The sequence below is a fragment of the Capricornis sumatraensis genome, chromosome 20, assembly GCF_032405125.1.
Source record: "Capricornis sumatraensis isolate serow.1 chromosome 20, serow.2, whole genome shotgun sequence".
Taxonomy (NCBI): Eukaryota; Metazoa; Chordata; class Mammalia; order Artiodactyla; family Bovidae; genus Capricornis; species Capricornis sumatraensis.
Genome location: NC_091088.1, coordinates 30,689,295 through 30,711,051, shown reverse-complemented (window position 1 = coordinate 30,711,051; position 21,757 = coordinate 30,689,295). Strand labels below are relative to the sequence as shown.

General features: G+C 49.3%; 1 protein-coding gene across 4 annotated transcripts in view; it reads right to left on the bottom strand.

Moving 5' to 3' along the window:
* Nucleotides 1-11,184: 11,184 nt before the first annotated feature.
* Nucleotides 11,185-21,757, bottom strand: part of SLC12A3 (solute carrier family 12 member 3) — a 37,663-nt gene continuing 27,090 nt past the window's right edge. For all 4 annotated transcript variants that reach the window (XM_068991679.1, XM_068991681.1, XM_068991680.1 and 1 more), the window contains exons 23-26: nucleotides 20,647-20,733; nucleotides 18,563-18,698; nucleotides 17,106-17,173; nucleotides 11,185-11,326 (exon numbers count right to left, since the gene is read on the bottom strand). In XM_068991679.1, the coding sequence (XP_068847780.1) occupies nucleotides 11,185-11,326; nucleotides 17,106-17,173; nucleotides 18,563-18,698; nucleotides 20,647-20,733 (433 nt within the window). The remainder of the gene's footprint in view (nucleotides 11,327-17,105; nucleotides 17,174-18,562; nucleotides 18,699-20,646; nucleotides 20,734-21,757) is intronic.

Here is a 21,757-nt window from a genome sequence, read left to right as displayed (position 1 = left end):
CCTCTTTTTTATAAGGACACCAGCCATATGGGATTAGGGTTTTACCCTAATGACCTCATCTTAATTGATCATCTGCAAAGACCCCATTTCCAAATACAGTCATACATGGGGTTGAGGGGGTGGTGATGAAAGTGAAAGTTACTCAGTTGTGTCTGACTCTTTGCGATCCCATGGACTATTCTCCAGGTCAGAATACTGAAGTGGGTAGCCTTTCTCTTCTCCAGGGCATCTTCCTAGTCCAGGGATCGAACCCAGGTTTCCCCACACTGCAGGCAGATTCTTTACCAGCTGAGCCACAAAAGAAGCCCAAGAGTACTGGAGTGGGTGAAAGTGAAAGTGAAGCCGCTCAGTGGTTTCCGACTCTGCGACCCCATGGACAGTAGCCTGCACCAGGCTCCTCTGTCCATGGGATTTTCTAGGCAAGAGTACTGGAGTGGGTTGCCATTAGCCTATCCCTTTTCCAGCAGATCTTCCTGACCCAGGAATTGAACCGGGGTCTCCTGCATTGCATGCAGATTCTTTACCAACTGCGCTAAAATTGGAGGATGTTGTTCAATGCATAACAATCAGCCTTAATGTAACACGGAACAGGGGTGGTTTCCATTTTAGCAGTCTTTGTACCAAGAAGGGAAGTGGAAGGCTTTGGAGATTGTTGGCCCCATGCTGAACTTTCTGTGATTGGTTTTTGTCAGCTGAGAAGGGCTCAGTCCCTTTTTCGTCCAGACAGACTTCACTGGTGTGACATCTGTGGGGCCCTACTCTTGGTTTAATGTCCTTCTGAAAATACTGAATAAATTTTGAACAAGGAGTCCTGCATTTTCATTTTTCACCCGGTCTCACAAATTATGTAGCTGGCCCTGTTTTTCATACATCAGGATGGAAAAAATGACTGATTATGATCTGGTAGTCTTGCAACTAGCGAGAAGCTGACCAGGGAGGCCAGGGCAGATAAGACAAGCAGAGGCCTTGGAGGAGGCAGCCAGGCAGAAGATAACAGCTTCATTGGGTAATTAATGATGCCACGTAACATGGTTTCCTGTAGGCTACAGTGACAAGAAGCAGGTCCCCTTAAAACAGCACATCCATTTTCACTCAGTAGTAAGAAAGTAAAGGGATGTGTTTTTCCCTAGGGAAAAGGCAAGCGGATTTCTTGATTCCCTGCTGAGTTATCTCTCCGAGACAACAACTTGTAAAGGGCTTCTGTGATTCTGCCTGTAGCACAGAATTGCTCCTCATATGCATGGAGGATTGGGTCTAGGACATCCTCCACCCCATAGAAAAATCCTTCGCTGCTCAAGTCTCTTCTATAAAATGGTGTAGTATTTGCATATAACCAATGCAACATCCTCCCATATATATATTTTTAAAAACCTTTTGGCCACGAGGCACATAGTTCCTGACCAGGGATCAAGCCTACAAAATTTGGAGTCTTAACAACCACTGTAATATACTTTGAATCATATCTAGATTACTTATGATACCAAATACAATGTAAATGCTATGTAAATAACTGTAAGTACAGTTTAAATGCTATGTAAATAGTTGCCAGAATGGCAGCAAATTAAGTTTTGCTTTTTGGAACTTTTTTCTTCAGAATATTTTCCATCCGTGGTTGGTTGAATTGGTGGATGTGGAACCCGTGGATACAGAGGGGCAACCGTATTTATAAAAACATTAAATTCAGGTCAACATGCTGGGACTAGAAGATAAACATGAAGTGGCCCTAATCTCAGTGACCTTACAAATATAATGAGCATGATAAGACAGTGCAAAAACAGAATAAAAGTCAACCCAAAAGTCTCATACATTGCTGAAGGACTTATGTTACACTGAGGGATTACACAGAGGAAGAAGGAGAGGGGGAGACAGAAACCTGGATAGAAGAGGAGGAATTTGACCTGAATTTTGAAGGATGAGTGGGATTTGAGTAAAAATAATGATGACAGGGACGTCCCTCGCGGTCCAGTAGTTAAGAATCTGCCTTGCAATGTATGGGACGTGGGTTAGATCACAGCTAGGAGAACTAAGATCCCACACACTGTGGAGCAGCGAAGCCTTAGGAACCTGCTAGGGCCCTGTGCCACAGCTGTTGAGTCTGCATGGCACAGCTAGAGAATTCATGCTCAGGGAAAGATTCTGCATGGCGCAGTTAAGACCTGACACAGCGAAATCATAAATAAAGATTTTAAAAATATAATGTCAGCAATTACTGATTAAGCCCAATAGGGGATTTATACACAATTTGTATGGGCAAGTAAAAGTCAGTGGTTCAACTGATGGATGAAGAGCCAAAGTGCCTATTTCAAACCCAACTTACGTCTCTTATGAGCTATGTGACCTTAGGCAAGTTATTCAGCCTCCCTGTACCTAACTGTCCTCATTTGTAAAATAGAATCATAGTGTCTCTTTCACAGAGTTGTTGTGATATTTAAATGATATAACATTGATAAAGATCTTGGAAAAGAGCCAGACACTTAGCAAGTGCTCAGTTAATATTAGCTAATAATATTCAGGGAACTGCAACAAGTCCAGTCTACAGGTTTCTAAGCCTGATTGTGAAACTGAATCATCCGAAAAACTCTTTTTTTTTTTTAAGTGAAGACTCTTACAATACCAAGTATTGAAAAAATATGGAGCAATTAGAACTCTCATACGTAACTGGTAGGAGCATAAAATTATACAGTCCTTGTGAAAATCAGTGGCAGCCACCAGGGAATTTCCCCAGAGTTTATTTTAAAATAATAATGATGATGATGTCAGCAAGAGGTAAGACTGGAAGGAATTCTTGGGACCGGCTCAGGGAAGACTGTATGCTCATCCTTGAGAGTTGGTTTTATTCTGTGGGCAGTAAGGGTTTTGAGGAGCAGAAGGCACATGACCAAATCACGGATGGATCCGCATCACGAGGAAGGCTGGGTTTGAGAAGAGACTTGGGGTCTGGAGGCCTGAGTGTTTCATTCAAGAGAAAACGTAGATCAGCGCTAGGACAGAGTTAAAAAGGAAATGTGAAAAAAGATGGGGGAAAAAAGACATAGCAGAAATAAGGCAGGAGGGAAAGAGGCTTGGGAACAAAGATGGGTTCATGAATAGAGGTAATGGCTAACACAGGGGAGTGCTTACCAGGTGCCGGACACACGGCTTCCAGAGCTTTGCATTTGATCCTCACAGCAACATTATGAAGTAGGATGCTTTTGTTATTGCTATCTCACAGCTAGGGAAACTGAGGCACGGGGAGTTTAAATAATTTGGTTGCGTGTATGCCTGCTAAGTTGCTTCAGTTGTGTCCGTCTTTTTGTGACGCTATGGACTGACTCTAGCCTGCCAGGCTCCTCTGTCCATGAGGTTCTCCAGATAAATACTGGAGTGACTTGCTATGCCCTCCTCCAGGGCAATCTTCCCAACCTAGGGATGGAACCCAAGTCTCATCTCTCCTGCATTGGCAGGCGGGTTCTTTACCACTAGTGCCACCTGGGAAGCCTGGCTAACTGCATGAAAGTGAAAGTTGCCCAGTCGAGTCCGACTCTTTGGGATCCCATGGACTCTACAGTCCATGGAATTCTCTAGACCAGAAAAAAACCCAGGTCTCCCGCATGGCAGGCAGATTTTTTACCAGCTGAGCCACAAGGGAAGCCCAAGAATGCTGGAGTGGGCAGCCTATCCCGTCTCCAGTGGATCTTCCCGACCCAGGAATGAACTGGGGTCTCCTGCATTGCGGGTGAATTCTTTACCAACTGAGGTGTCAGGGAAGCTAATCTGAGATTTCACAAGGTTTAAAAATGTACCTGGGGTTAATTTACTTGATAAGCTACACACAGAATTTTCATATGACCCAGCAATTCCATTCCTAGGGACATATCCAAAGTAGTTGAAATCAGGAATTTAAACAAAAACTTGTCCATAAATATTCACAGTAGCTCCAGTTTCACGACTCTCCTGGCTGCTTGGGTTTGGCTTCTGGGCAAACAGCACTCAGGTAGGCCCTGCCCTCCAGGCCTGCGTCCCGGGCAGGATCATGGCTGAACTCTGGGGTCCAGGCAATGTCAGAAGCCCACGGTTCCTCATCACAGCCACCAGTCCAGCCCTCTTCTAAATATTCTGATTGTAGTTCAGCATTTTGCTTTAAAAAGAAAAGGAAAAAAACAGGGTTTATTCATCTTAAGTTTTATAGTGCCTTTTCATAAATAAAAAAATCTTTCCTATACTCCAAGTAGAATTTCGACTATGTGTTAGTTTCCTTCTTTTTTCTCTAGCAAAACCTCCAGCTTCCCCAAGCTGGTTTCAGACTAGATCTAGCGCTTAAGCAAAGATGTATAAGATCACAGAGATAGCAGTGTTCTTGTTATAATGGTGGGACTTACTACTCTCCTCCATGAATTTTCTTGCTCGGCCCTCCCACTGAACTCTGGGCTTCTCCTTTCCCAGCCCATAACAAACATCTCTGTTCATTCCTCTAACTGCTTATCTCTCTCCTGGTCTGGTCAGCTTTTCCTGCCCCAGGCCTAAGTCAATCACTCAGGTCAGCAAGATTTTACCCGTGGGTCTGGTTCTTTATAAACAAGCTCTGGCTCTCTCCCCATGCACCTTGCCCCAATTCCCAAAACCTCCTCACGTTAACCAACCCTACCTTTCTCTAAGACAAGACTTTTGAACATTTCCCATTGAAGGCAGCCCTTCTCCTGTCTCCCCCTCCCCAGTTCTTCTTCTAAGCTGGTGTGCATCTTAGCAGCGCAGCTTCTCTCTTCTCCTGAGAAGGCTTACCTGACTGCAATTACAGTCTTTTGACGTCTAGAAGTCTCTTCCAAGGTTACAAAGTTCTTTTACATCCTTTGCTCATCTCTCTCTCTCTTTTTTTTTTTTTTTTTTTGGCTGCATGGCATGCGAGATCTTAGTTCCCTGACCAGGGATCAAACCCAGGTCTCCTGCATTGGGAGGGTGGAGTCGTAACCACTGGACCGACAGGAAGGTCCCGTCCTTTGCCCATCATAATGGTTCCAGCTTCTCAATCACACTCCCTTTCATTAATTTCCACTTATCTCTGCTCTACTGTGTTCCCACTGCCCATTGTACATGATCCATCCATCCATTCATTCACTTGCCAAGCATTTATTGAGTGCCCTCTCTGTGCTAAGCTCTGTGTTGGGTGCTGGGAAGCAAAGATGAGTCAGATGTGGTCACCATCAGGGCTGAAGAGCACTCACTCAGCCATCTCAGTGGTTAAGATATTCAAATACCCCCGTGCCAGCCGGTAAACATGCCATGAATACCCTCCAGCTGCTCTGGTCCTCAAGGTCTTCCTGCCACCCAGTGACTAAAAGGTTCATGTCAATTGCCACCTTCACAGAGCTCACAGTCAAACGACAGACACCCTAGATTTTGCTCCAACACCGCCCGCAGAATGCATGTTGAAATGCACACATACCGACCACAAACTCCCCTGTAGTCTCCCCCATCTGTCTCTCCCACTCCCCCGAGTGTCTTTTTTGTCCTCCTGCTACCAGCCTCTCAAGTGTTCTCAAATCTTGTGGCTCACTTCCAGTCTCTCCATCCACTTCAGAGCTCACGTACTTTGGTCATTTTCCTTGGATTTTTCGTACTTTGGCCTTCCATCCTTCCTGCTTGGCCCATCCCATCAGTGGAGAACATGTCCCTGATTATTCATTCTGCACATTTGCTTTATGACCTGGTGCTTAGGAGCCTTGGCAGAGACTGGCACAAGGGCAGGTGTCCTGGGAATTTTGCACCCTTGAGATGGCAGACATTAGCTATGCCCTCCTTGTTGTTCAACTCTTTGCATGTCGTGTCCAACTCTTTGCGACCCATGGACTGCAGCACACCAGGCTTCTCTCCTTCACCATTTCCCAGAGTTTGCTCAAATGCCTTCTGTGCTGCTTGGCAAAATTCCCCCCACATTTTGTTGATTCTCCATTACTACCTTTTCATCAATTGCTCTCTTGCTTGCATGTTAAATCCTTCCCCTCTGACCTATATTTCTCTTTCTCATTCCCACCCATGACAGAGACACTTATTGCCCAATGAATACTTCTATGGTCCTCCCAGTTTTCCAGCACTCTTGCAGCAAGGTGGTGCCATGTGAATTATTTGGCTCGTGGACTTTGAGTGGAAGCAACAGGTCATTTCTGAGCAGAAGCATTTGAAAGCCAGTGCACGACCCTCCTGCTCTCTTTTCCCCTTCCTCAGTGAGTTGGAAGCTACTGGCTGAAGTGGTTGCCTCCCAAGATGGGAATAATCACTGGGACCTGAGGTGGACAAGAGGGTTTACCCAGCATAGGAATATTTGCAAGAGAGAAATGGATCTTTATCATATAAGCTGCTAACATTTTGAGGGTAATTTATGACTGCAGCAGAATCTAGCATTATCCTGACTGACACACCTCCTAAGACAACAACAATCTCTGCTTCTCCTCCAAGGTCCAGCTTATTTTTCCTCACCATATTGTTGTTTCCCTCCCCATTGCTGGGTCACTCAAGCACAGGTCTATATGGATATCTGCTGTTTTCCTTCCCCCTCCACTGACTGTTCCTCTGTCTGGGGTCCCTGACCCACCACCTTACTGAATTATTCTAAGGCTCCCAGTGATGCCCAGAACCACAATTCAGCAGTGACTTTACATCTGCCAACTGGGTAACAAGAGAGCCGGCAATTCTGTGCTTCTTGGACCCTGGCACCTTCCGAGGCCCTTGGTTACCTGGGTTTTCCTCCTGCCCCACCAATGGTCTTTTCTGAAAAACTTTTATTGGAGTTTAGTTGATTTACAATGTTGTGTTAGCTTCAGGTGTGCAGCAAAGTGGATCAGTCATACTTGTATATGTATCCATGTATCCACTCTTTTTTTTAAAGATATTTTCCCCCAAATAGGTCATGACAGAGTATTGGGTAGAGTTCCCTGTGCTATACAGTAGGCTCTTATTTGTTATCTAATATATATATATATGTGTGTATATGGGTATGTATATGTTAATCCCATTCTCCCAATTTACCCTGCCCCTCTTTATCCTCCAGTAACGATGAGTTTGTCTTCTACGTTTGTGACTCTACTTCTGTTTTGGAAGTTCATTTGTACCTTTTTTAAAAAAAGATTCCATTTATAAGTGATATCATATGCATATAATATTTGTCTTTCTGTGTCTGACTGACTTCGCTCAGTGTGACAATCGCTAGGTTGCTGCAAATGGCATTATTTTGTTCCTTTTTTATGACTAATACTCCCCCACTAATGATCTTTCCTAGGCTGCTTTGTCGGCTGCCTCTTCTTCCTGCCCCTAAATGGAGCCCTTCCGAGGTCCAGCCTCTAGCTCTCTCCATTCCCTGCACTCTTTCTTGGTGATCTCACTCAAGCTATGACTTTGAGTTCCTGTTCATGAGTGTGACTCCAGAATCTACTTGTGATCTCCGCTTTCAGAGTGTCAGGCTGAAACAGTGGACACCATGAGCTCTTCCTGAGCTCCAGGACCACATTCTGACCCTTGGGGTGTCTCCATACTTCAAGTATCCGAAACCAAACCCACCTACTTGCTGATTTCCTCCAGCAGGAAGCCTGATCCCTCAGCCTCCATGTGACATAGTTTGTTCTTACAGCTGCCCAGGCTCAACTTCTGGGGCCCTGTTCCATCTACACATACATCCAGGCCATTCCCAGTTCGGGAAGATGCCATTTCTTCCCCCTCTTTCGCCTGCCCTTTGTCACTCTCAAGAGTGTTGAGGCTTGCTGGCTTGCCTTGGCAGTTCTGCATATCCTCCTCTCTGGGCACCCTGCCTTTTCTCCTCCAGCCTCCTCCATCTCCTGTCTGGCCAAACTTCCTCAGGCTCAGGCTGCCCCTTCACCCTCAGTGGCTCCCTAGTGCCTTTGAATCAGTTCTGAGCTCCTCAGCTTCCCCATGGGGGCCTTGCACTTGAAGACCTTTTCAATATTATTTTCTCCCAGTTCACAACTCTCTTAAACCAAGAAGAATGGTTTATTTCTTGTTCTCCAAACATACCTAGTTTGGAGAATTACAAAAGAGAGTTACATAGGAGAGTCACAAAAGAAAATGCTCTAAAGAGGGAAAAGAGGGTGCAAAGACTAAAGTGGAGGGTGGAGGGAATTATTACTTTTTATTATTTATTTGGCTGTACTGGGTCTTAGTCGCAGCACGCGGGACCGGCGATCTTTGTTGTGGCACGTGGGATCTTTAGTTGCAGCGTGTGAGATCTGTTTTTCTTAGTTGCGGCACGGGAGATCTAGTTGCCTAACCAGGGGTTGAACGGGGAGCCCCTGCCTTGGGAGCATGGAGTCTTAATAGTCCCTGGGAAGTCCCCTCCACTCTCCACCTTAGTCTTTACTCTCTGTTGTCCCTCTTTTGCATCCTTAGAGCATTTTCTTTTGTAACTCTCCTATAAGCTGGAGCAGAAAACACTTGTATTTTCTTAGTGTCTTTTAACCATATGACACTCTGCTGTTTGCCTCCCAGCCAGGTGGTTTTTCTTAACACTAGACCACGTGGTATTTTTAGAACCTGTGTTTGTTACGGCTCCCTTTCAGGCAGGGGCACTCATGTCATGCTTGAGCTTTCGGTCATAAGTTTGACCCTCATTTCAAGTGGGCAATTACCAACAAAGCCGGTGGCCGGACTTTCCTGGGCCCCGTTTCTGTGAACACTTCTCAAGTGGGTGGTAATTTTTTTTTTTTTTTCTGCTCTCCTGAGCTATACATGGCTACAAGCAAAACCTGGCTGCTTTGCATGTATTTGGGGACCTCTCAACCAGCTGGTGGTTCAGGAACATTCCAGCTAGTCTCATCCGTGTGAAACCCACCTCGCCCTCCAAGCCACACGAGAGGCCAGGCAGGTGTGTAAAAGGGAATTCAGTCCAGACGGGGCTTTCCATGTTCTTGTGAGACCCACAGCTCTCTGCCTGAGAGGGAAGCTCAGAGAGCCTATCTTACATCAGAGCCACAAGTCTGGGCAGGAACGGAAAGAGGACATGATCTGGAGGCTGAAATGCCAGGGGGGAAGTCAGGAGCTATCTGAGCAGTGGATCCTGGGGGAGATAAGTGAGGAGTCCCTTCTGCGGTGGCAGGGTGGCTGCTGGCAGCGTTGGGCTCCAGCTCTGAGGACCCCCTCTCTGTGGTTTCCCGGGCACGGTGCCAGGCTGGACTCCTCACTGACGTGGAGCATCTTATCATCCAGACGCAGACACACAGACAGCGGACCAAAGTCTCTTCATCTCTCAGTGCTTCACATGCCCAGCGATGACGTGGTGGGGTGGTTGGGGCATGGCGGTGGGGGGGTGTCTTCACAGCCTCTGAACACACAGTAGGGCCAGAAGTGGTGGGCCACAGTGGGGGTGGGGGTACTGAAGAATGTGTTCTCCACCCCACCTGGTCCCCCTCACTTCCATAACACTAATCAACCACATGTGGGGACTTCCCTGATGATACGGTGGCTAAGAATCCGCCTGCCAGTGCAGGAGACACAGGTTCCATCCCTGATCCGGGAAGACTCCTCATGCCTTGAAGCAACTAAGCCCATGCGCCACAACCACGGAGCCCTTGCTCTAGATAGAGCCCTCGAGCCACAGCAAGAGGAGCCTCCACGAAGAGAAGCCGAGCACTGCAGCGAAGAGTAGCCCCCGCTCACCACAAGCAGAGGAAGCCCGCGCACCAGTGAAGACCCCGCACAGCCAAAAGAAGCACACACATCATTAAAAAACAACACACAGGCCAGGCCAGTCGGGCCAGGCCAGCTGGCTGGTGACACCTGCTCCAGTCCCAGTCTCGCATTTCAGACTGTGGCTCAGAGAGGGTAAGGGGCCATATGTGAGGTCACAGCCAGTTCTTGGGGGAGACAGAAACTCAGATCCAGGTTCCTTGGTGGCCACGCTCTGGCTCTTTCCACTCAATCTCTCCGCCCCTTGGTTTGAGGCAAGAGTGAAATTCCTGGGAGACTTTTTAGAAGATTAAAGAGGACAGGTTCTCTGTGCATCTTCAAGCACACGTAAGAGAAGCAAAGGGAAAAGTGAGGGACCCCTGTAAATGTCCACGTGGAAATCTGGCACTATGACCTACGGGACCAGTGGGAGCTCAGAAAAGTTTAATCCAGGGTCGAAAAAACAATACAGTTAGCTTTTCCAAAACACTCAGCAGAGTTGAGAAACAGCCTGTTCCAAAACAAATACATTCTGTTGACTGAGTAAATGTATTTTTTATTCATTTCATTGTTTTTGACCTCACTGTTAACTCAAGACTTTTTTTTTTAAACAAAGCTATTATCATTGTTCAAAATTTAGATTCCAACATGGTGAAGTGTTTTATTTAAATTCCCAAAGTCAAAGCATTCTCTGTTCTTGGATCAGAGTTTCCTTGAGGTCAGAAGAGGGAGCAACCATTTGCCAGGAAGTGGTTTTCCATGTGGCTCTAGAAAGGCTTTGCCTAATCTGGAGTGGGAGTTGGTCCCGGTCCACTGAATGGCTCAAAGGCAGCCCCGTCTCCCTCCTTCAAGTGCTCAGCCAGGAGCTCTGTCTTTCTCAGCAAAGGATAAGGATTGTTTTGTGACACTTTCGTTTCACTGTATTTGTTCCAAGTTTTAATGTCAAATAGATTTCTTACTGTGGGTTGCCATCTAGAAAAGTTTGAAAGTCTCAGTTTACCAAAGAACCAACCAAAACAGTTTAGACACATTATTGAAAGTGAAGGAAGTGAGAGGCAGTTAAATAAATTTGCATTATTATGGAGGTTCAAGGGGCCCTGTATTCCTCCCGTAAAGGCTACAGGTGCATGCGGGGTGCCCACTCGCTTGACGTTGGAAGGGCGGGGCGTGTTTAGGGGGTGCTCCCAGGAAAGGTCTGTAGAAACTGCCAAGACACACATCTAGAAGTCTGACTCAAATTTGTACACAAATCAGAGACTGAAATCTTAATTTGTTGTAATCAAGAGTAAAAGAAAACTTGAAAGGGATATGGACCCGCCAGATAGAACGGACAACTCTATCTGCTACTTCTTTAGCCCATAAAAACAAAACCCAGAGCACACGTCCAATGCAAGTGAGGTCCAGCTGATGTTTGAAAATCTACCAACTTCTTCCACCAGATCATCAGATACTACACGTGACAGGGTATGTTTTCTGTGCCTGTGGACAGGTGGGCATCCCCTGCGCTCAGGCTTTGGGCAGGTGCAGCCAAGCCCGAAGTTACTGGCAGTAAAAGGTGAGCACGTTCTCCTGGTTTCCTCGGATCAGGATGACTGGAGGTCTGAGGTCCTGGGACAGCGTCTCCAGCCAGGCCATGTAGAGCGAGCTCGGGCACTTCCCCTTCCTCCCTATGGGCAGGGTGCTGTGGGGCAGGAAGAAGCAGCGGATGGAAAATTAAGCAAGGGCCTTCCCCATGTGGCCCAGCTCTTGGTCTGCTTCCTGAACAGCATCTCTGTTTGTTGGCCCCTTCAGCGCTCCTTCTTCCTAGCCACCCCAAGAATGACCTGTGGCTCTTCTTGAAAGCGTGACTTGAAATGTTAAGTTCACCCACAAAGCATTTCTAAACAAAGCCGTGGCTTGTGAGGCCCCCATGATCCTGGCCCCACCAGCCTCCACAACCTCCCCTCCCACCGCCCTCAGGCTCCCTCACACCCCTACAGTCACAGAGGCTTCCTTTCCACTCCTGAAATAAAAGGCCAGCTTGTTCCTGCCCCGGGGCCTTGGCCCATGACATTCTTTTTTTATTTTTACTTTATTTTACTTTGCAATACTGTATTGGTTTTGCCATACATTGACATGAATCCACCATGGGTCCATGACATTCTTTCCACCCAGATGGCAGAGCCAGCCCCTAGCTCTTCACCTTGCCTCCCTCGGGTCTTGGCCCAAGTGCACCTCCTCCTTGGATCACCCTCTTCAATCCCATCTCCCCCTCTTGATCATGTCACCCTGTTTCATTATCTTTGTAACACTTCACACTCTCAAATCCTCTTTTCATTTATTTGTTTGTCGTCTGTCTCCCCCCACTAGAACGTTTGTTCACGCGTGGGCAGGTGGGGTCTGTCTGATTCGCCTGTATGGAGAACACAGTCAGACTCACGGCGAGGCTCACGGATCCCACTCCTGCAGCCACTCGGATCACGCCAGCCTCGCCTCTCCAGCCACCCCTGCCTGCAGCCAGAGAAAGTGATATGCTCATGCGTTTCAGCTGAGTGGCCTAGTCCTGGCTCCTGCCACACATGTAAGGCCTTGGGAGCAGGACTCTGCCGTCTCCCTGAACTGTCTTGTCCGAACTGCTATGCTGAGCAAATAACCACATACCCTGGGAAGGCTCTTCAGCCACATTTTCATGGCTATTTCAGGAAGCGACGTTTCCACCACCTTGAGATTCCGAAGACGTCTGGTGATGACTGCCACCACCCTGCTTGCGGCTCTTGCGGGAAGGTGGCATCACACCGACCCCGCTGGTGTTGCACAAAGCTGGGGCATCAGCATGTTATGTGGGCCTGATCCTTGTTTGTTTTCCCAAAGTACACCCACAGGTACTGTTTCATCTGAACCTCAAAACTACTCTGGGGGAAAAGCTGAGGGAACTGGCCAGACAGGAGGATGCTGTGCAATGCTGGGCTTCAGAGGCTGGCTCTGGGTCAGAGAAGCTGCTAGAGTCATGGCTTGCCCCTTCCTCAGCCATGTGGCTGTGACAAAAGGCTCATTGACCCTAAGCCTCAGTTTTTGTTTCCCCAAAGTGAACACACATGATTCCGTCACAGGCTTGTGAGTTCCAAAGAAGCCCCAGCTCATGAAGGGTACTGCACAAAAACACTGGCGTGGAGTGAGCCCTTCGTAACGTCAGCAGTATTGTCACCACTTATAACTATTTACCAGCTCAAGATGACCCAGCTGGTGAGTGGCAGAGCTGGGACTTGACCCTGGGTCTTGGGATCTTTCCATCCCCGTGATCCCAGCTCACTGCAACCCCTCCTCTGCTGAGGATCAACGTCCCCAAACAGCTGTCCCTTTTTTTAAAATTCCCTTCTCAAAGCTTCGTGTGGGACAAACAGGATCCTCCCTTATAAAGCAAGGTCCCCAGGATTGCGGAACCCCATGGGAACAAGGACATTCCATTAAGCCAGTGTCACCTTGGTTAATAGAATGAGTGTGTGTTTTCCTGGTGCCTTTCCCAGGAAAAGGGAAGTGGGAATATTGAAACCAAACTTTCCTGATTTGACAGTTACACTAAAGGCTGGAAATGCCCACTGGTAACTACTCATTGGAAAAGACCCTGATGCTGGGAAAGATTGAAGGTGGGAGGAGAAGGGGACGACAGAGAATGAGAGAGCTGAATGGCATCACCGACTCGACGGACATGAGTTTGAGTAGACTCCAGGAGTTGGTGATGGACAGGGAGGCCTGGCGTGCTGCAGTCTATAGGGTCACAAAGAGTCGGACACGACTGAGCGACTGAACTGAATTATTGGTATTATACATCCTTTCCAGGGACTGCAATTAGAAATGTCAAAGGCTTGGGGGCTTAGTAACTGCACTATCCAGGGCAGGGGAACCCCATCATTCCTGCTGTGGCTTTTCTAGCCCCAACAAAAAGTTCCCTCTCAGAGCAGAGCCTGTCTATCTGTCTGCCTGTGCAAAGGACAGGCTCCCTTGGCACTCTCTCCCAGTGCCAGCGAACAACACACTCTGTTTCTTCTCACAGGATGTGTGTGGTGTAAGCGACTAATCTTTTGAAATCAAGCTGCTCTAGAACAAAGGAGCTTTTTGCTCAGAATTGCATCGCTTAGCCACAAGGAAAAGCAGCCTTGGATCTAACCTAGATGCGGAAAGATAACCGAGCTTCAGAACCAGCGTCTCGGGCTTCAAACCCCAGTCACCACCTGGCAGATTCTGAATTTCTCTGAGACTCAGCTTCCTCGTCTCCTAAGGGTGTGTGCTGCGGTGGGGATGGGGGTAAAACAGTCACTTCATAGAATTCTGAAAATTAATAAGGCCCAGTGGATTTAGGAGTTTGGGATTAGCAGATGCAGACCATTATGTATAGGGTGGATAAACAACAAGGCCTTACTGTGTAGCACAGGGAACTATACGCAATATCCTCAAATAAACCATAATGGAAAAGAATATGAAAAAGAATGTATATATATATGCATAACTGAATCACTTTGCTATACAGCAGAAATTCACATAGCATTATAAATCAACTATAATAAAATAAATTTTTTTAAAAATTAGGACTTCCCTTGTGGTCCAGTGGTTAAGACTCCATGCTCCCAATGCAAGGGGCACAGATTGACTCCCTGGTGGTAAACCAAGATTTCACATGCTACTCGGTACAGCCAAAAAATAAATGAAAAAAAAATTTTTTTAATTAATAAAGCCCAACGCCTTGAGTGTCACAGAGGCTCAATCAATAAACTACAATTTGATTACTGTTATTCTGACTATTACTGTTTGTCTTTGGTGACTTCCAGGTGCCACTAGTGGTAAAGAACTTGCCTCCCAAAACAGGAGACACAGGAAACCCGGGTCTGATCCCTGGGTCGGGAAGATCCCCTGGAGGAGGAAATGGTAACCCACTCCAGTATTCCTGCCTAGAAAATTCCATGGACAGAGGAGCCAGTGGGCTACAGTTCATAGGGTTGCAAAGAGTCGGACACAACTGAAGCAACATGCATTTAGCACACACTCGTTTAGCTTTGAGGAGGGAGTCTTTACAAGAAAGAAGAGGGGCCTAGACCCAAAAGTTACGCCAGAAATATGTGCTTAGTGTGGTAAAGGTTGTTGGGCTAGTTACAAGGCTGGTTTACTAGTGTGCAGTTTAAGTGGAGCTCAAAGAAGGACTGTAAATCAGATAAACCATTGATAAGTAGCAGCAAACAAGCCAGTTCTGCCTCAAAGCTGCTCTAGAAAACAGCCCATGTGTGCTCTCTGATGTGCTAGAAAATGTGATTTTTGTCATTTCCTGGAGGCTTGGGAGGATTTTCTCATTCTTGGGATTTCTGGGAAATGTGGGCTCCTGGGCTCGACCCCAGACCCTGATCTAGAAAGAATTGAGGAAGTTGCTGTTTTCCACACCTCCCCGTGCCCTCAATGGTTCTGAGGCAGGGGACCCTCAGGGTGAACTTTTAAAGGCATGTCTCCGGGTTGGAGACAGCAGAGCAGCTGCTCCCTGTGGTGCTGGCTTGACATCCAGGGCCCTTTCAGGCAACAACTGTGGCAGACGCCATGGGGTGGACCCTGTGCACAGGCCTCTCCTCTAAGGTGACTGACTCCTGTTTAGTTGTATCAGCTAATCCCAGAAAGGCTGGTGGGTGGGGATGGGTTTCCCCTGTGAGATCCAGAAGGTGGGGGAATGGGGGGGGAGAGGTGACAGCAGCTGGTCCCCCCCCAGATGAAGTTCCTCCTCTTCTAGCTTGAGAGACTGACCCTTTTTAGTGGCGAACTTAGGGTCATAGCATGTTAGAGTGAAAGAGAATCTTGGAAATAATTAATTTAACTCTTCTCTATAATCAGGGAGGGACTTCCTTGGTGGTCCAGGGGTTAAGAATCCACCCTGAAGTGCATAGGACATGGGTTTTATCCCTGGTCAGGGAACTAAGATCCCACATGTCTCTGGGCAACTAAGCCCAAGGGCCACAACTACAAGTCTGGGGGTCTTAACTAGAAGAGAAACTATAGAGCCCATGCGCTCTAGAGCCCACGCACCACAACCAGAGAGAAGCCCGCACGCCACGATGAAGAACCTGGGTGCTGCAAGTGAGACCCGACACAGCCCCAAAAATAAACATTCAAAAAAATGTATAACAGGGAAGCTGAGGCTCAGAGAAGGAGAGTTACTTGCCCAAGGCCACACAGTGGGCTAATGGCAGAGACAAAACGCAAATCTGCTTCTCTGAACAGAGGTGGCACTCAGGAAGAGGTGCACACCTGTGCCCCAGATGGCACATCCCAAGTACCACACCCAGGGAAAGTCGGGGAGCCATCCCAGCATGAAGCCGCTGTCACCATCTTACCCGCTGACCTGGCTCACAACCAGGCTAACCTGGCCCTAGAAACATTCTCTGCAAGATGTTGGCCAGCGGCTCGGAGATCAACCTGCTTCCCTTACACCACGGTTCCCACACCAAAGGAAACATGGAGCACTTTCTTTGTAGAAAAGATTATCTCCCCATGAGCCCCAGAAAGACTGGCTTCAGGCAGAGCCAGCTTCGTGGGCAGCCACCTGTGCGGCCATGAAGCCCCCACTGAGACGGGTCCCAGGCTGGGCTTCACGCTCTGCTGTCAGCATCCTGACATTCTTAATCGCCTGTGAACAAAGGGCCCCACATTCTCACTGTGCACAGACCCACAAATTGTGTGCTCCATCTTGGTCTCAGGGTGTGAACAAACAGGTTCGGCTGGCTTTCCCGCTGTCCTGTGGAGTCTGCGGGAGGCTCGCCCCAGGAAATGTCAGGGGCTCCTCTGAAGGCCGCATTCCCTCTGAGCTGGCCTGTCCCTGGGAGAGGGGGCTGGGGGGCCTGGCTGACAGTATTGTGCCTCTTGGCCTCCATGAGACTCTCCGCGCCACTGTCACCTTCCCCTCTTCTTCCACTTACTCAGCCTGGGGCAACAGCCAGCAGAGGTGGCTCCTAACCAGACAGGGCCAGCAGCAAGAGAAGCTGGAGTGTCTGACGGGCCCAGAGGCTGGAACAGCCCCGGCCAGGGCAGGGGTCTGATTCCACTGCCCAGACCGGGCAGCAACATCAGCTGGGGGTGGCTGGTGACCAAAGAGGGCTGGCCAAATAACTAGGAATCAATTTTCTTCCAGAACAAACTGGGTCCCCTTTGCCAAGCTGAGTTTGGCAAGAAAAAGCAATGGACAGGGGAAAGCAGGGGTCGGGGGAGTCGGTGAGGCCTGGGACACAGGGACCCAAGACCTCAGCCAGCTGGTGCACAGGCGTGGGGCGTGGGGCATGGGGTGGATGCAGGCCTGGTCACGGAGTAAGAAGCCACCCAGATAGTGTGTCTATGGGCCTGGAGCCCTTCATCCTCACAGAGGAAGGCTTGGGTCCTCAGCCAGTGACCAGCCCTCTAAAGCTGACACTCTGGCCTGAGCATCAGGCTTCTCCAGCACACAGGTCACTACTTACATGACAACCAGAGCAGCATCTCGGGAATAATCCAGCAGAATCTCATTCAGCCTCACCTGCCGCAGGGACTGGGCAAGGAAAAGCCATGTATGTGGTCATTCCCCACGTCCTCTGAGTGATCCCCGCCAAGCCCAAGTCCACATCCTTGAATATCTCAAACTGGGTGTGTGAATTGTCCCCCCTAAATTATGATGGATTCTCCCACCTCCGAGAAGGTGACTGAGTGCCAAGCTTTCTTCCTGGCCTTATTATTGTGGGATTGCGGTGGGAAAGAGCACCTCCCGTGGAGTGGGGAGGGCTGGGTTCACATCTCAGCCCTAAGAGTTTCCAACATTGAGCAGGCACCTTGCCTCCCTGAGCTTCACGGTCCTCAGCTGTGAAATGGGCGCAACAGCGCCCTCCTCGGGGAGTCTGGGAAGCCTGAGTGAGATGATATATGCAAAAGCTCCAGGGGAAGCACTTGCTAAGGTGCACCCAGCAATGGCGATGGCTCGATCTCCACTGTGACAGAGTAGGCAGGAGCCTTCTGCGGACACGACGCATTACTCAGCCTTTTCTCAGGACTGGGTGACTCTGGAAGGCTCAGGGGCCAGGTCAGGGAACTCCCCAAAGCTCAGATGCAGCTGAGCTGTGGGGAGAACTCCCTCCCCCTCTCCGAGGCTTGTCTCTGAATTGTTCGGAAGTGGTGGACACTCAGGGTCTGATTGTGGATGGATACCCCATTGGAGAGAAAGGAAAACTGAGCGCAAGTGAGTTCACCCAGATCTCACGGGGGCAGCATCTGGGTGGAATCACTGCATTGTGGAAACTGTCCACTGTGGGCTGCAGGATGTTTAGCAGCATCCTGGGCCACTACTCGCTACGTGACAGCAGCCGTTCCTGCTGGCAGGTGACAGCCAAAACTGTCCCCAGAAATCACCAAATGTCCCCTGAGTCCTCAGAACTACCACCATGGAACTCCCAGGGAGCAGAACTGCTCTCCCCACCTTAAAATGGGCATGGCAGCCCCCACTCTCCTTTAGTCCTGAGCAGAGTCCTGAAGACGCTGCCTGGGAAGGGCATGGGGTCCATAGTGAAGGGGAGAAGCTCAGGCAGCTTTGTGGGCCCACAAAGGACAAACTCTACCTTGACTTTCCCCACCTGCCTTATGAATTCCTTCCTGCAGGCATGGAGGAACAGGGGAGGAGAGGGAGACTGGCCATGGCCAGGGAGACTCAAAATGGACCGAGGGACCAGGCTCCCACACCAAGGATGGCTCTGAGATCAACCCCTGGGTCACTCATCAGCCTGTGGTGTGCGGCTTGAGGACACCTCAAAGGCTTGGTGTGGGGAGACTAGAGTTGAGGGCCAGGGAAAGGGGTTCAGGAAGCCCAGGACAGATGGGGGCACAGGCCCTGACCCAGGGGAGCACCCAGACCCCCACCCCCACCCCAGCAAGGCCCTTCTTTCTCCCGCACCTTGATTCTATTCTTGTTAATCTCCTCATCCGAGATCTTCCAGGGGCAGTCCCGCCTCATCTCAGTGACGGTGGCCTCGTCCTTGAAGCCATCGTTCAGGCGGAAGGGTGCAATCATGTCCTCAAAGCGCTTGATGCTGGGGGCAGAGAGAGCCAGTGAGACTGGGCGAGGTGCCCACGTCCAGGGGAACGGGGTCCTCAGAGGGAGATGCAGGTGGTGGCTGTGGGGACACACATCTCAGGCTGAAACCCTTTCTGATGCTGCTGTTTACGTCAAAGCAGCCTCTGTGTTGAATTCAGCCCTGACAGCTGCGTCTGACTTTGAACAGGACTTCTACAAGTGGTCCATGAAGCCTGACTGGGGTCCACCTCCACCCCCTGACCACTCCCGCCCCAGGGTGTTTACTGAGCACTGCTCTGTGCTACACAACCGTGAACAAACCAGACAACATCCCCAGTCCGCACAGAGCTCATGGTCTGCTGGGCGACAAATAAGCAGGTCAATATAGATCAGAAGACTTATGAAAGCATACGCTGAGTCCTGGGATGGGAAATAATTGGGCAGAAAGTCCTCTCTGGACCCAAGGATGCCCGTCCTTCCGAAGCTAGCTACGCACAAGGCAGGGGGTGTTGGAGCAAACAGAATGGAAGGTGCGAAGGTCCCGAGGCAGAAGTGTACTTGTGCTGCTTGAGGAGCAACAGAGAAGCCTGTGTGGATGGAGCAAGGTGAGTGCAGGGGTGAATGGGAGGCCGTCAGGTAAGTCAGGGAAAGGAGGCAGCACCAGCAAAGGAAACTGAAAGAAGGATCCCTGAAGTGGGAGGGATCCAGCAGTGGGCAGCATCTTGGATCCAAAGGGGCTGTTTCAAGAAGGACTGCTGGGTCTAATGCAGCTGCGAGGCAGAGAACGAGCAGGACAGCAGCGGGCCCTGAAGATCCGGTGGTGCAGAGATCACGGCCCAGGCTGGCGAGAGGGACTTCAGCGGAGCTGCAGGAGGGCAGCCAGACTGAAGTGAGCTGGAGAATGAGGGAGGGGTGGGAGGAAGCAGCCACAAAGAGGGTAGCATTACTTTGGAGTAGGTTGGCTGTGCAAAGGAGGAGAGAAATGGTCCAGGAGGTGGAGGAAGATGCAAGAGCAAAGATGGGGTTTAAAGACAAGATGGGCTGGGGGCTTCTGCATGTGGCTCCCACTGTCCTCTCCACGGGGGAAGGTCTCCCCCTCCCATCTCTGTTCACGGCCTTTCTCAAGGTTCTGCTCCTCCACTAGCAGAGATGGCCCTGTTCTCCTTTGCATTCCCGTCCTTCTCTGCACCATTCTGATGTCTCTTGACATCCTCCCTGTACCTCAACCAAGGTAAACCACGCAGGGCAGGGCTGCAATTTACTCATCTCTGTCCCTGCAGCTCAAGCACAGCCCTGAGAGAATGGGGGAGTCAGTATATCCGTCACTATTAACTAGTTCCTTCCTTCAAAAAAATATTTACTTATTTATTTGGCGACACTGGGTCTTAGTGGCAGCATGTGGGATCTAGTGCCCTGACCAGGGATTGATCCCAGACCCCCTGCACTGAGAGCTCGGAGTCTTAGCCACAGGCCCACTAGGGAAGTCCCCTTTCCTTTCTTCTTGATGTCCTTCCTTCTCCAGGTAAACAAGGGCTAAAGAGGTCAGGACAGACCTTACTTTACTGAGAAGACAGAGTCCTAGAAAACCTCACTTGGACAGATTTACGTAAGGCAATCCTACTGTAATATGTCTTCTTTTAAGAATATGCAACTGAATCTAGGAAAGTAACTCATTCCTTCTGGCCCCACAATTGAGCCCTGCTACAGATTCACACTGGGTCTGTGAAAAGCATGAATGGGAATTTTCATTGACCTTCAGCCAGGTGTGTTTTTGGCAAAGACCACAGCCCTGATATGCAAAGGACCACCGGGCAAGGGGAAAAAACTCAAACAAAAATTAACGGCTGTAAATTCTTTCTTTCCATGAGCCCAGTGTAGGCGGGGTCAGGTGAACCAGGTTGCCCTTGGTTCACCAAAGAGAAAGGGCCAACCCTTCTCCCTGGAACCCTCAACAGAAAACTCACTGCTCAGCCCGTGGCTTCTGGTTGATGTCGGGAAGGACGTGAACTTCGTGGAATCCCAACCGGAACTTGCTCAGCAGAGAAATGATCCTGGAAGACAGAGGTTTTTTTTTTTTTTTTTTAACACATTCATTCCTTCAGGATATGTATGTTAGTTGCTCAGTTGTGTTCGACTCTGTGACCCCATGGATTGTAGCCCACCAGGTTCCATGGGATTCCCCCAGCAAGCATACTGGAGTGGGTAGCCATTCCCTTCTCTAGGGCATCTTCCCAACCCCAGGATCGAACCTGGGTCTCCTGCATTGCAGGTGGATGCTTTACCATGTGAGCCACTAGGGAAGATATAGCAGCGAGCAAAACAAACTCTGCCTTCGGGGATTTCACATTCTAACCTGCGAGGGAGGCAGACAATAAGTGGAAATTGATAAAGCAGGTCAGATGACGACGAGTGACAGGAAAAAGGAATTGTCCTAAGTCTCCGGTGGCCGTCTCTGGGCTAGAGCGCCTCATATTCTAACGTCTGCGCACCTGCTGGGGAGCTTGTTACGATGCAGGTTCTGATCCAGCTGGCCTGGGTTGGGACCTGGGATTCTGCATTTCCTTTTAAAAAATCTTTAGATTTATTTATTTACTTTTGGCTGAGCTGGGTCTTTGTTGCTGCACGTGGGATCTTTCTGGACCAGGGATCGAACCTGTGGCCCCTGCATTGGCAAGTGGATTTCTAACCACTGAACCACCAGGGAAGCCTGGGATTCTGCTTTTCTAAGAAGCTCCCAGGTGATTTGAGACTGCTGGCTCACTGGCCACACTTTGAGAAATGAGGGTGTAAGGAATGGGAGGTGAACGGCAGGAAATTCCTCAGAATGGCTGAGGGAGCAGGTAACACATATGAGCTGAGTATAGAACCAGGAGTGGCAAGCCAGGTAGCCCTGACTTTGCATCCACAAGGAGGAAGCAGTAACTGTGGTTTGAAGCGGTCAGGGAAGGCTTCACAGAGGAGGTGGCGGTCTGGCTGGATGGTGAACGGTGGGTAAGACTGTTATAGACTGAAGAGGGTGGATAAGGGTGTTCACACTGGAACCACACAAGGAGGCTTCTAAACAGTACTCGTGCC